Source organism: Pseudonaja textilis, chromosome 6, assembly GCF_049901715.1.
Source record: "Pseudonaja textilis isolate UNSWEBS1 chromosome 6, rPseTex1.2, whole genome shotgun sequence".
Taxonomy (NCBI): Eukaryota; Metazoa; Chordata; class Lepidosauria; order Squamata; family Elapidae; genus Pseudonaja; species Pseudonaja textilis.
In genome coordinates, this window is record NC_141995.1 from 12,857,767 (window position 1) to 12,871,169 (window position 13,403).

Sequence of the window (13,403 nt, forward strand, 5' to 3'; positions counted from 1 at the left end):
TGCAGCCTGTTCTTTTCTTGTGGAAAGTTTGACCAGAATTTAAGCTGCCAAAGAGGCTCAAGCTCAAGAGTCCAGAAATTAAATATGGCTTCTTAACATCTCTACCAGTTCTCATCTTTTCTACTGAAAACTTGCCAGGCCGGTCATTTGTGTTTTATACCAGCGCGTCTAAGCACACATTTGCCAGTATCTATAACCAATTATCTATTTAATTTAATTTTATATTTTATTTTATATTTTATTTTATTTTATATTTTATTTTATATTTTATTTTATTTTATATTTTATTTTATATTTTATTTATTTTATTTTATTATTTTTTAGATGCAAATTACCCTAGTCATCCTTAAACTCTGGAGAACTCTTAATCATTGTCATTGTTATCAAATATGTAAATAATATCATGATGCAAATCATGGGAATCTTTGCAAACTGCAAGCATTATTTCTCAGTTATCCAGATGGCTTTTCAAAAAAGATTGTTTTCTATTATTTGAGGGTAATATTCAAAATATAATATTGTCCATTTCATCCAAAGTTTGCTGAATGGTGCTTATAAAATTGAAGTCTACCCTAGTACTGAAGGGACGATTCAGAGACCCATAATTGTCATGAAATTCAGTATGTGGAATTAGTTCTCATTTATATCAAGATGCATCAAAGCTATATAAAAATCATCAAAAAGAAAAAGAAAAAGAAAAAAAAGAAAAAGAAAAAGAAAAAGAAAGAAAGAAAGAAAGAAAGAAAAGAAATCTAGAAGTCCAGAACTGGGTTCAGAAGCACTACTGTGATTTGATTTAGGGCAATACGTGAACTCCACTACAGTAATTTTAAACTACAGTTTATCGCTTTTAAAAAATGAAACAGGGATTCACAGCTATTTAACAATTATTTTTAAAACAAACTAGGATTTTATGCAGTGTGTAATTTGGTCATTGATTCTGAGGATGCTCAGCTGTTGAGAGAAGATATTGACAAATTACTTCCACATTGTTCTGGGATTTGTTTATTAATTTTTAATCTCCCAGCGGAACTTAATGCTTAGGATTTTCTAATGATTGCTCATAGAAATACTAGCCAGTTTTAACATTGCTTATGGTTTTTTGGGTAAAAAAAATCCTAATTACATCCTGTCAACAAGTATAAGAGGAAAGAGAGATAGACTTGAATAAAACTTTTTAATTCAATATCATTTATTAAAATATTATATAGCATTTGCGCTGCAAGCTGCTATGTACATTTCAAGGCACGGTTATTTGGAAAGCATACATGGAACTCATGATGCTTTGAGTAATTGTTATTGACATCAATATTGTTGGATTTTCACCCATATCTAAATTTAAAATGGCATATTGAAGTGCATTTTGATTATGAATCTTCACTAAATATTTTATTTTAGGCTGTGTTAAACTTTCAGTTACGCACACACAATCATACAGAGAGACAGAGAGAAAGACAGAGAGAAAGAGAGACAGAGACAGAGAGAGACAGAGACACAGAGAGAGAGAAAGAGAGAGAGAGAGAGAAACTATGTGATATACTTTTTATTTTTCATAGTTTTGTATTAAAGTTAATAGATTATTTTTTTTTATATTTCTACATGTCAAAAGTAATGTAGCCTCCCTTAATTGAAGAAGGAGATGTCACATAAAAGGTTATGTTTTGTTTTGTTCAGGAGCTTTCAGAAAAGAATTAAAATCCATGAGTTGCCATGCATTCTACCAAAGCCTTTTACAAGCTATTTTACACTTCTTAAATGTTGTGACTGTAATTATTCTCACTGCTTCATCTACTCTCCAAAGACCTCTTTGTGATTTCAGTATGGAACTATTTTGACAGGTCATTTCAACTTACTTAGCTCAGGAGCTCCAAGTCCATATTTTCTATTCCTTCAATATTTTCTCTGTGAACAGAATCTTATTAGACGTCAATATGTGATGTTTTTAACTTTGATGCTTTAGGAGACATTGTCTTTCGGACATGAGTTCCCACAAGTGCAAAGAGAGGACCACTTACCTACATAACAAGTAACTTTATGATCTTAGTTTGCCACTAACATGCACTACATACAGGTAATCCTTGAATTACAAATGTAATGGAGCCTGCCTATTCCATTCGTAACCTGAGGATTTGTGGGAGTGAATCTCCCCACAATTGCTTCCCTCCCTCCAACCTGCTGTGCCAGGTCACTTACCTTGTGAAGATCTAGTAAGCAGTCTCCTCTTCAGCCTCTCAGGCATATGCGCCCCTCTGCAGTTCTGTTCGGGCCTCCATGGGCCTCCCCGGCCCATTGCAAGCCAAAATGGAGCCCCCCAAAAGGGGCGGCTTCCTTCCTTCCTTCCTTCCTTCCTTCCTTCCTTCCTTCCTTCCTTCCTTCCTTCCTTCCTTCCTTCCTTCCCATCCATCCATCCACCCACCCATCCATCCATCCCATTATATCTTTTCTCTGATATTTCTTCCACTTTTTGAGAAATAGGGTAGAATCAGGGCATGAAATTTGCTAGACAAACTTTTCTGATTTATATATTGTGATGCAAAATTACTCCAAGAGGGTTGGTCAACCACTAAATGGAGAATAGAGGAGTATCAGTGAGTATCTTCAAACCATGGATGTCATCATTACACCTTCCTCCCCCATGCACTTTCACAACTCTTGTAGGGGAGCTGGAAAAATTGGGGGCCAGCAATAAAGCAAATACAATGTGTCATAAAAATGAAGGATTACTATAGCCAACTCCTTTATTGATCTTTCAGTACAAAGCATCCAAAATGTCAACTTGTTTATTAACCCGTATCACTTTTATTAAGTGTAATTCAGCTTCTAGACTGTAAACCTCAACTCAACATAGTGGCAACGAAACAGTGGAAGCAATCACCCTGAAAATAAGTTGGCGATTCACTCCTCTGCTTTTAAATAACTATAAACTATACAGATTGTCTTCTCCTTTCTTTAATTATCAAGATTTATTTGTTCTCTTGCTTCAAATATCCACCAAAAATACTTTCTGTCAGCATTAAATTCTTGGATCAATAAATTTGGATAATGATCATGAGGAAAGTCAGTATTCACGAATGCAGAACTTCCCTGGCTGACAAGCAGTGGTTGCAGAAAAAATTAGACATTAGGAGAACTGGGATATTGTACATATTTTTAATCAAAGCTATTTAGGGTCATTGCTGTGTCTTTTTTCTATACAACAGTGAGCAGCTTGAATAACTCAATTCTATGAGAGATGGCAGAAGCTGTCAAATTTCACAAAGAATAGCTGACATATCTGGAGATGTTGCAGAATTTAAAAACTCCTTTGAATGTTGGTGGTTCAGAGAGCCTAGGTAGGATATGTACAAAAGGTAATCTCTCAGCCACATCTTATACCTGACAATTTCAATATATTCACAGTTGGATGGATGCAAAAAATTACCTGCTGGAATCATGTAATAGCTGAGTCTATTTTGTATCATGTTTTGATGAATCTATTCGGAACTTCACTAGGGGATCATATTAACAGCATTGTTACATTGCTTGTCATCTGCTGCACTGCTCTTCATTTTTGGCAATAAGGTTAAACGGGGACTTGTGTAGATAACAGTGACCATTAGCCTTGATTTCTGGATTCCCCTGCTGCTTTCCTTTTTGTACAATGGTGGAATAGCCAACACCACTCTTGTACTTTTTTGTGGACAAATATTTGAGGACATACAGTTTCTGTTTAGAAATGCTTTTTCATAAATCCCTTTGTTTAGGTGGAAATTTGCCAGTTTTACAAAAGTCTGTAGACAAATCGATTGTTCTTGCTCTTACTTGACACAGGTTTTCTCAGTGTACCCCAGTATTTCACTCCACCAGTTTGGCAGTGGATGGTGGCATTTCACCGCTTTACCAGTGGACTGTTTTTTTTTTTTTTTTTTAAGGAGTAAAATGAAATAATAATAAATCAAGTGTTTCATTGTTCCACTGATGTGGAGCAAAGAAAGACAACTATTCTCTGTCCTCTCTGACTACTTATCATGAGTTTAACATATAATGCTAAACCATAATCCATGGTTTATAAACCAAAGGCATTTGGGTTTTATTAGTCATGCATCTATAGCAGAGGTGGTATTCAGCAGGTTCTGACCAGTTCTGAAGAAGCAGAAATTTTGAGTAGTTCGGAATACCACCTCTGACTGGAGAACGGAGCTGGAAAACAGGTTAGTGGGGTGGGGAGAGAATAGAATTTTGCAGTATCCTTCCCCAGGAGTGGGGTGGAAATTGAGATTTTACAGTATCCTTTCCATGCTATGCCCACCAAGCCATACCCACCAAAAGCCATGCCATGCCCACCAAACCACACCCACAGAGCAGGTAGTATTTTTTTTTTTTTTGAATCCCACCACTGATCTACAGCCCCAGTGTACCTGAGTGTGTCATCTGTGGCTCATATTTTGCTAAGCGAACCAAGAGAAGTATATGAGCATCCATGAAGCCTTCTCTCTACTCTTAAGAAAATGCTAAGAGGCTTTGCTTTCTTCTTGCAATTCAATGGTTATTCAGTTTTATTCTCATTTGGAATTGTTTGCTGATAACTAAGAAACTCAGCACTTCTTTCCTCTTGGGCTCTTCTGTTGCTGATAAGAAGCTGATCTTTTTGACCACAGCATTTTGCATTATATAGTTCACTGGCATTTTGTTAATAATTCTTCCCTCTGGGACTGTTAAGGATGCGTCCATACCTCTGTTGCTCAGGATATTGTTTGGAAGACCTTATTTATTATTTAATGGAAGTAGTCCTGAAGGTGCCTGTTAAAAAGTATCTTGGAAAAATTGGCAAAGCAAACACTGGGTAGATAGCACACTTGCTGTTGCTATAAATAGGGTGTTTTTCTTCTTCTGGTATATAAACTGCCCCAACATTAAATAAAGCACAGCAAAACTAATTGGGTGTGAATGTTAGGTCTACCAAGTTCTATGGATTTTGAAATGGAATGCTTGTGTAGATGACTTTGAGAAAAGGAAAGAAAAGATGCTGCCTAGGAAACAAGAGGGGCAGGATCTCACAGTTGCTTCATGATCAGAGAAAGAAACTTAGGAAAGACATGTCCTCATGGAGCGAGCAATTAAAAGGGGAGGGAGGGAGGATCGTACTTTCAGATTTTCAAGATTCTGTGAATGGAGCCTTACAATAAAGTAGATTTAGTTCAGCTAGCTATGTTTCCTGCCTAGTTTATCCAGGAAGAACAACAATTTCCCATAATTAGTTCTGAATAGGATTATCCTTTCATGGATGGAGAGGGTGTGCAGTCTGGAGATCCACTTTGACTCTCAGCTTCTCCCTGAAGAGCTGGTGACAGGAATGAACAGGAGGACCTTTTTACAAATGCATGTTGTGTGTTAATTGCATCGGTTTCTGGCTTGGGGGGGGCTTACTTATTAACACATGCCTTGGACATGTCTCTACAAGACTCTACATGGGACTGCACTTGAAAAATATTTAGAAGCTGAACTTATCCAGAATCTGACAATACATGAATAGCAGTATGTGGTCTCCAACTTTGGCAACTTTAAGCCTGGCGGAGTTCAACTCCCAGAATTCCCCAGCTAGGTTTGCTGGCTGGGGAATTCTGGGAGTTGAAGTCTACCAGGCTTAAGGTTGTCAAGGTTGGAGACCCCTGATGTAGACCATGTTACATTTATATGACATTTCTATGTGTGAACTGCCATAATTACTAGAAGAATTCCAGATGCAACTTAAGGTGCTTGTCATCCTCTATAAAGCTGTATAAGACCCATTGTTATCTTGTTGGGATGCTTTGTAACACAAGAAATAACTTAATGATTTCCGTCCATTTTTCAAACTCTGATAGTATCTTGTTCTAGATGGGCAACATTAAAGAGGGCTTAAAGTTTCATGGGATGCAGGAAGTATGCCTTGGGTAGCAACTTCTGTCCTACAGAACTGTATCCTCAAGATTCCAGTGGCTCTGAGCCTACCAGACTAAGAATGCTTTAAAGGCCTGATTCTTTTCCCAGGCACTGGGAGTGGATGGAATATTTTGTAATGACATGAGGTCTGTATGTTTTTTCCCATGTATTATGTATTCTTTAGTATCTTATTTTGATACTGCAAAATTTTTAACTCTTGGTGAGTGGGTTCTTGATGAGTGGGTAAATATAGAAAATAAGTGACTGACTGGCTGACTGTATAACAATGATAGTATGTCCTAAGCTAAATATGGTTTTTCTTTGATTTTATCTTAGAGCTCAGATATGAGTCCTGCCACCAGTACCAACTCACTTCCTGTTAGCCCACTTACTGAAGAGCCGTTGCCATTCAAGGTAAATATATTCTTCCTCTTCCTCTTTTTCTCCTCCTCCTCCTCCTCCTCCTCCTCCTCCTCCTCCTCCTCCTCCTCATGTTCTTTAAACGTCATCAATACTGCTACACTTTTGTGGAAAATATGACTTATACTCAAAATGATGAATGAAGTGGTAAAAGGAAACTTCCATCCCTTTAGGGCCACACATAGACATAGATTTGTGTGTGAGAGTGTGCCTGCATATTAGGAAAGCAGTTCTGTGTAATATATTCAACCAAAAGGCATGTATTTGTCTCTACTGTGTAGAGACAAATGGAGCTATTTGCATAGCGGGAGCTTAATCTAAAATCATATTTTATACACAATAACCAAGGCATTACTGACTTCTGTCTTAATGTAAATAGAGAGATATAATATTACTGCAGTCACAATGTCTATGAGGCAAAGTGGTAACACACCATAATTAACCCAATTCCAATTTTATTTATTTGTATATCCCACCTTTATTACTTTTGTAAATAACTCAAGGCGGTGAATATACCTACTATAATATTATTTCCTTCTCTTATTTTCCCCACAACAACTCTAGGAGGTGGGGTGGGTCGAGAGAGATTGAGTGACCCAAAGTCACCCACCTGTCTTTAACATTTAAGGTAGAATTAGAACCCACACTCTCCCAATTTCTAGCCTAGTAGTGCCTTAACCATTAAACTAATCTAACTAGGATGATCCAGGAATTTTGTGGGTCAGTTGCTGGTTCCGTAGCTTCAATCTCAAAGTGTAGATTATATTAGTTTTTTTAAAAAAAATAATAATGATATTAAACCTTAAAAAATCCAATCCTTTTTTAATTGCCTTTGTCTTGAGAGCTGCCTGGTATATCTATCCAAAGTCTAAATTGTTCAGATTTTAGAAAGCCATTAGCCATATAATTTAAAAATGGTTCTGACCCAGGAACAAAATTCCATTGGAGAACATTGTGAATAGAGCCCCAAGAAAGCAAAAGGAGAAAGAATGGCCTAGGTAAAGCTTTATTAGAAGGAACTGGAAGCAGTCAGTAGAACTTACTAGAAGCAGAAATATTTTGGTGAGCTGTCAGCAAGCAAGATTAGGCTTATGGTTTGTGGTTTCCAGTTCCTACTTTGATTCACCCTCTAGCCCTCAAAGAGAAAGAAAGAAAGAAAGGAAGGAAGGAAGGAAGGAAGGAAGGAAGGAAGAAAGAAAGAAAGAAAGAAAGAAAGAAAGAAAGAAAGAAAGAAAGAAAGAAAGAAAGAAAGAAAGAAAGAAAGAAAGAAAGAAAGAAAAAGATTTTTTTCTACAAACTGAATTCAAGTTGGTGTCCATGTTGTTTCAGTGAACTTTTGTTCCCAAGTACTGGCACAAAAATGTATGCAAATATTGAATTGGAGAGGGAGAGAGGGAGAGAGGGAGGAACGAAGGAGGGAGGAGGGAGGGAGGAAAGGAAAGAAGAAAGGAAGACAATAATTTAATTGAAGGCATAGAGAATTCTGCAGTTTGCTGTTCTAAGACAGAAAGGGAAATGTTTTAAAAATCAAAACCAAATGTGTTTTCATTGTAGCCTCAATGGTCATTTTAAGTCTTAACTGTTTTTGAACAAAATGTGTCTTTTTCCTAAGAAAACACTAAGGTCAGGCTCCAGGGAGAGCCAGCACATTAAGTGGAAATAAAAGTAATATAAAATGCAACAGTTTTTCTTATTGCTTTCCTGCTCGCTCCAGGAGAGAACAATATTGTCTCAGCAGTAATGTGATGGAATGATTTGATATGTAATAACCCCTTCCAAATACTGTCAGTCTGTAATATTGGGTCCTGATGACAAGAGGCGTATTACTCTGACCAGCACAGTTGTGATGCTTCCCATCTTCCTGCTTGCTTGAAATGAACACAAATGTTTAAATTTATAATTTGGTTTGCTGGGGCAGTGCTGAGAATGGTCATGCCACTAAACAGGACACAAGAATGGATCTCTGGGAGAACCGATGGCCTTTTTATAATTCAGAGGTTGAATCTGAAATAAGCCAACTATCTTTTCAGAAAACTACATTCTAAGGGGGAATGTGGCATTTCATGGATTTTATAATGTCCTTTTCTGTTCCAGAGAGAGAAGAGTGTGTGCATTAGTTACATATATTAAATTGTCTTTTTTCTTCTCCTTTATACAATTTCTTATTTCTTCTCATGAGGGGTCCTTGGTGCTCTCTGAGCTGGGTTGTTTTCTTGCAGACATTTCATTACCCAGTCTAGGTAACATCATCAGTGCTAGTAAGGAATGCTGTTTGCTGTCAAGTCACGTTCTGGTGGCTTGCCTGTCAGTGTTGGTGAGGGTAGTCTTAGAGATTCTTTGGTTGGGCTATTTGCTGTTGGCTTTTTTGACGATTTCTTGATTAGGGTATTATGTATGTGATTGTGAATGAATAAATGAATGAATGAATGAATTAATGAATGAATGAATGATTTTTTTATTGGCCAAGTATGATTAGACACACAAGGAATTTGTCTTGGTGAATATGATCTCAGTGTACATGAAAAGAAAAGATATGTTCATCAAGAATCATAAGGTACAACACTTAATGATAGTCATAGGGTACAAATAAGCAATCAAATCATACTAGGAAACAGTCAATATGAATCGTAAGGATACAAGCAACAAAGTTACAGTCATACAGTCACAAGTGGGAGTGGATGGGTGATAGAAACAATGAGAAGATTAATAGTAATAGTAGTGCAGACTTAGTAAATAATTGGACGGTGTTGAGGGAATTATTTGTTTAGCAGAGTGATGGCAATTTGGGGGAAAAAATTGTTCTTGTGTCTAGTTGTTCTGATGTGCAGTGCTCTATAGTGTTGTTTTGAGGATAGGAATTGAAACAGTTTATGTCCAGGATGTGAGGGGGTCTGTAAATTGTTGGTCTGATTTTAAATTCAGAGTTAATCTATGTTGATCTGGGTGCAGATTGCTGGTGGAGAGGTGCTGGATTCTTTTTCCCTTTGGGGTTGGTTGATTGTCTCTTTTGCATAGTCTATAGATGTTGTTAATGTCCGTGTGTCTATTGATGGCTGAATTGTCAGAATGCCAGGCTTCTATACATTCCCTGGCCTTTTTGGACTCGTTTTGGTCTAGGATGGTCACATTTTCCCAATTGAAACTATGACCTGTATCATTTCAGACTAATGGCTGTCCAGTCTCTTCTTAAAAACCTCCAGTAATGGAGGACCCACAGCTACTGAAGGCAACCAATTCCACTGGTTATTTGTTCTCATTGTCAGGAAATTTATCCTTAGTTCTAGATTGGTTCTGTCCTTGATTAGTTTCCATTCGGTGCTTCTTGTCTGGCCTTCTGGTGCTTTGGAAGACCCCCCACATCTTTGTGGCAGCCCCTCATATAATGCAACACTGCTATCATATTACCCTGAGTCCTGACATCATGACTCTCTTCTTTCTACAATATATCCTATGTAATCATCAAAGCCATAAATTATGAGTTCCATGAGGAATTTCCAAACTGCAATAAGATATGAGCAAATCAGTTTGGCCTGGCATCCACTTGAAGAGTGCAAACCTTCTGGCATTTAGGCTAGGAGGGTAAGTTAGCTGTGTTGTTCTTTTTGCGTACACTGGAAATCTTGCTTGTGACCTTGAGCATTATGGATTAGATTGCATACACTGTTATTTTTCACTTTGCATGTTGCATAGAATCACAGATGGATGGCCATATAAATTGAACAATAAATAAATACATAAAAGGCTCTGTGTAATGTTGGACTGTCCTATTTCATTCCATTTAAATTTGGAACAAGTTGGTCTGTTTATCTGTACATCAGAAGATTGTTTGGCTTGTACTAATCCCATATAAATTAAGTAAAAATCCAGGCAGGTAAAAGAGTTCTATTTACTATCTATCCACTTCTACATAGTGAGCATACTGTATTTATAGAGTATTCATTTCCAAGACAGAACAGCTGTACTGCTGTTCAGGACTTGCTACCTTCCAAATCTTGTTAAATCTCATAGGCTGATGTAAAAGTGAAATGTCTGCCGCTACCTAGAATTGAACTCTCAACCTTCAGAGTGTGAAGGTTGTAGAATAGAAGATGCAGAATGTTTTCAAGCCAAGGGTCCTGATTGACTCTTAAGTAGAATGTAGGGGCTATATGTCAAAAAATAGGTGAAGAAGCAGCTAGAATTAAAATAACAAATTGTTTGACGTGATTTAATTTTAGATAAAATAGAATTGAATTCTATGTTGAATGGCATGATAGCCTAGTGGTGAAGATGCTCACCTCCCACTCAGAAAGTTGAGAGCTCAATCCTAGGAAGAGGCAAATATTTGTCTTTCACGGCACAAAGCAAAAATATCTGCTGCCAACTCCATTTAGGCATCTGGAAGGGCATCCAGCCAGTAAAACGTTCATCAGAGGTGGTATTCAGCAAGTTCTGACCAGTTCTGGAGAACTGGTAGTGGAAATTTTGAGTAGTTCAGAGAACCGGCAAATACCACCTCTGACTTAGGCCCGCCCCCCTCTATTCTCTGCCTCCCAAGTCCCAGCTGATTGGCTGGGTCTTCTTTTATTGCCCTGCACAGGAGAATGGAGCTGGAAAGCAGGTTAGTGGGGTGAGGTGGGGAAGGAATGGGGATTTTGCAGTATCCTTTCCCTGCAATGGCCACCAATCCATGCCCACAAAGCCAAGCTACGCCACGCCCACCAAGTCACGCCCACAGAACCAGTAGTAAAAATGTTGTATCCCACAATCGACGTTCACCTCTGTCCAGTCTCCTGTCTCCCTGTCTCTACCCCAAAGTTACACACTACAGGGTTTTAAAAAATGAATTCTACTTTACTACATCTCATGCAGTTAAGAATGTTCTACTTCCAGAGGTCCTTACTACTGCTGACTTTCCTTGCCTTCTGCTTCTGAATTAAACTTACTTGCCAGCCTGGCCTCCTAACTGGCAGTTATTTTCAGGGTTATTACCACAATAAATCAATCAAGCTAATCTTGTATTTCTAAGGTCAATCCACATTTAGGCCACAGAAGTAAACTGACTGGAAAAATAACATCTGAAGCAATAAAATGAATTGAAGTGCAAGAGCTGATCAAAGTTAAAAGCTGAACATTTCAAGATGGCAAAGATGCCGATGAGCTGAGAGTGATGGACAATCTTCTCAAATTGTTCCTTGTTAGATTTACATCCGGCCTTTTCTCCAGGAGTTAGCTAGCTAGTGATAGATAGATGATAGATATTTTAGATAGATAGGTGGATAGATAAATGATTGGTGATAGATTAGATAGATAGATTAGATAGATATTTTAGATAGATGATAGATAGATTAAATAGATAGAGATGATAGATAGATAGAAGATAGATAGATAGATAGATAGATAGATAGATAGATAGATAGATAGATAGATAGATAGATAGATAGATAGATAGATAGATAGATAGATAGATAGATAGATAGATAGATATTTTAGATAGATAGATGGATAGATAAATGATAGATGATAGATTAGATAGATAATATTAGATAGACGATAGATAGATATAGATAGATATTTTAGATAGATGATAGAAAGATTAGATAGATAGATAGATAGATAGATAGATAGATAGATAGATATTTTAAATAGAGAGATGATAGATATTTTAGATAGATTGATATTTTAGATAGATAGATGGATGGATAGATACATTAGGTAGGTAGGTAGGTAGGTAGGTAGGTAGGTAGATAGATAGATAGATAGATAGATAGATAGATAGATAGATAGATAGATAGATAGATAGATAGATAGATAATATTTTCTTCTTCCACTCCAACACTCTATGGAATAGGTTGGGTTAAGAAGGAGAACCAAGTGAGTTTCTGTAGCTCAAAGTGAACCAAATCAGTTCTCCCTGGTCCTAATCCAACATTTTAGGCATTACAGCATCCTGCTTCCAATGACTTTGCCACACCAAGACTGCTTTCTAAACACCAGAAGTTCTGACTTTACCAAGCACAGCTGACTTGGAAGGGATAACTGAATACAATACACCCAAGTAATCTTACCTAGTTTTTTTTTTTTTTTTTACTCGTATTACTAATTTGTCATTCAGGAAGGGTGACCAACAGTTAAAAGAAGCACGGAAGAATAGAATGCTCAAACAGAATGTAAGCATTAGAGATTTGCAACTATATGAACTTTCCAACCCCTGATATCCCCAATGGTCATTGTGTTCTTTAACAAGAGGAAACTCTGAATATGTTTTGCCACATACTCTACCACCCCAGAGACTGAACCTTTATTCAAAAGTTTACAAAGTCTAGCAGTTTCGGTATAAGTAATGCGAACTCTGGTGTAACCACAAAGGTTTATATGAACATTCAAGGAAAAAGCACATATAAAATATTATGCATTTTCCAATATTTCTTAAGAGTGATTTTTTTTTCAAGTGAGGGAGGAGGAGTTATAATTGATTTAGGAGTTAGGTCTTCCTTTCCAGCCGTTTGCTTTTTATATCTGTCATGTGCGCTGAAAGCCAAGTTTGTGAGATCTTAGGAGTCTTTTCTCTTTTCTGAATGGAAGGAAGAGAGAAATGGCTTTAGGAGATGGGCTAAACATCTTACTGTGTCAGAAAATCACAAAGCAAAGTTTGAAGTACAAGAGGATGCATATTATCCTTACTATCTGTACATTGCAGCAGAATTCAAAATTCTGCTTTGTGAATCAAGCCTGCAGATTTAGCACAAGAGATAGGGAAATAAAGTTTTGGATGCCACCTACTGCCCTGCCCTTTTTGTCGGTGCCTAAGGAATCCTATATGCCATTGTCTTTGAACTGCAATCTTGGGCAGAAATTAGATGTACATCTGTCCTGTCTACTTTCCAAATTTTTGAAAGGGATGGCATTGTAGATCTGTGTGGTTCTGATTTATGCTTTGTTCATGGTAGGTTATTTACTTGGGTGACAAAGATTTACAATCCCTCCTCACCAATGAAACTCAGTTTTTCAAAACTCCTGATGTTGTTAGCCCAGAAATTAATGCTGAAGGATAAGAATAAGATTAAGAGGAGGAGGAGGAGGTGGTCAGAGAATTCCAACAA

The 13,403-nt window shown here is 37.3% G+C and overlaps 1 protein-coding gene across 1 annotated transcript in view; it reads left to right on the forward strand.

Annotated features, from left to right (window-relative positions):
• CCSER1 (coiled-coil serine rich protein 1) overlaps positions 1 to 13,403 on the forward strand; it is a 448,828-nt gene that overhangs the window by 53,379 nt on the left and 382,046 nt on the right. The window contains exon 3 of the mRNA XM_087936737.1: positions 6,238 to 6,315. Coding sequence (XP_087792863.1) covers positions 6,238 to 6,315 — 78 coding nt within the window. The remainder of the gene's footprint in view (positions 1 to 6,237; positions 6,316 to 13,403) is intronic.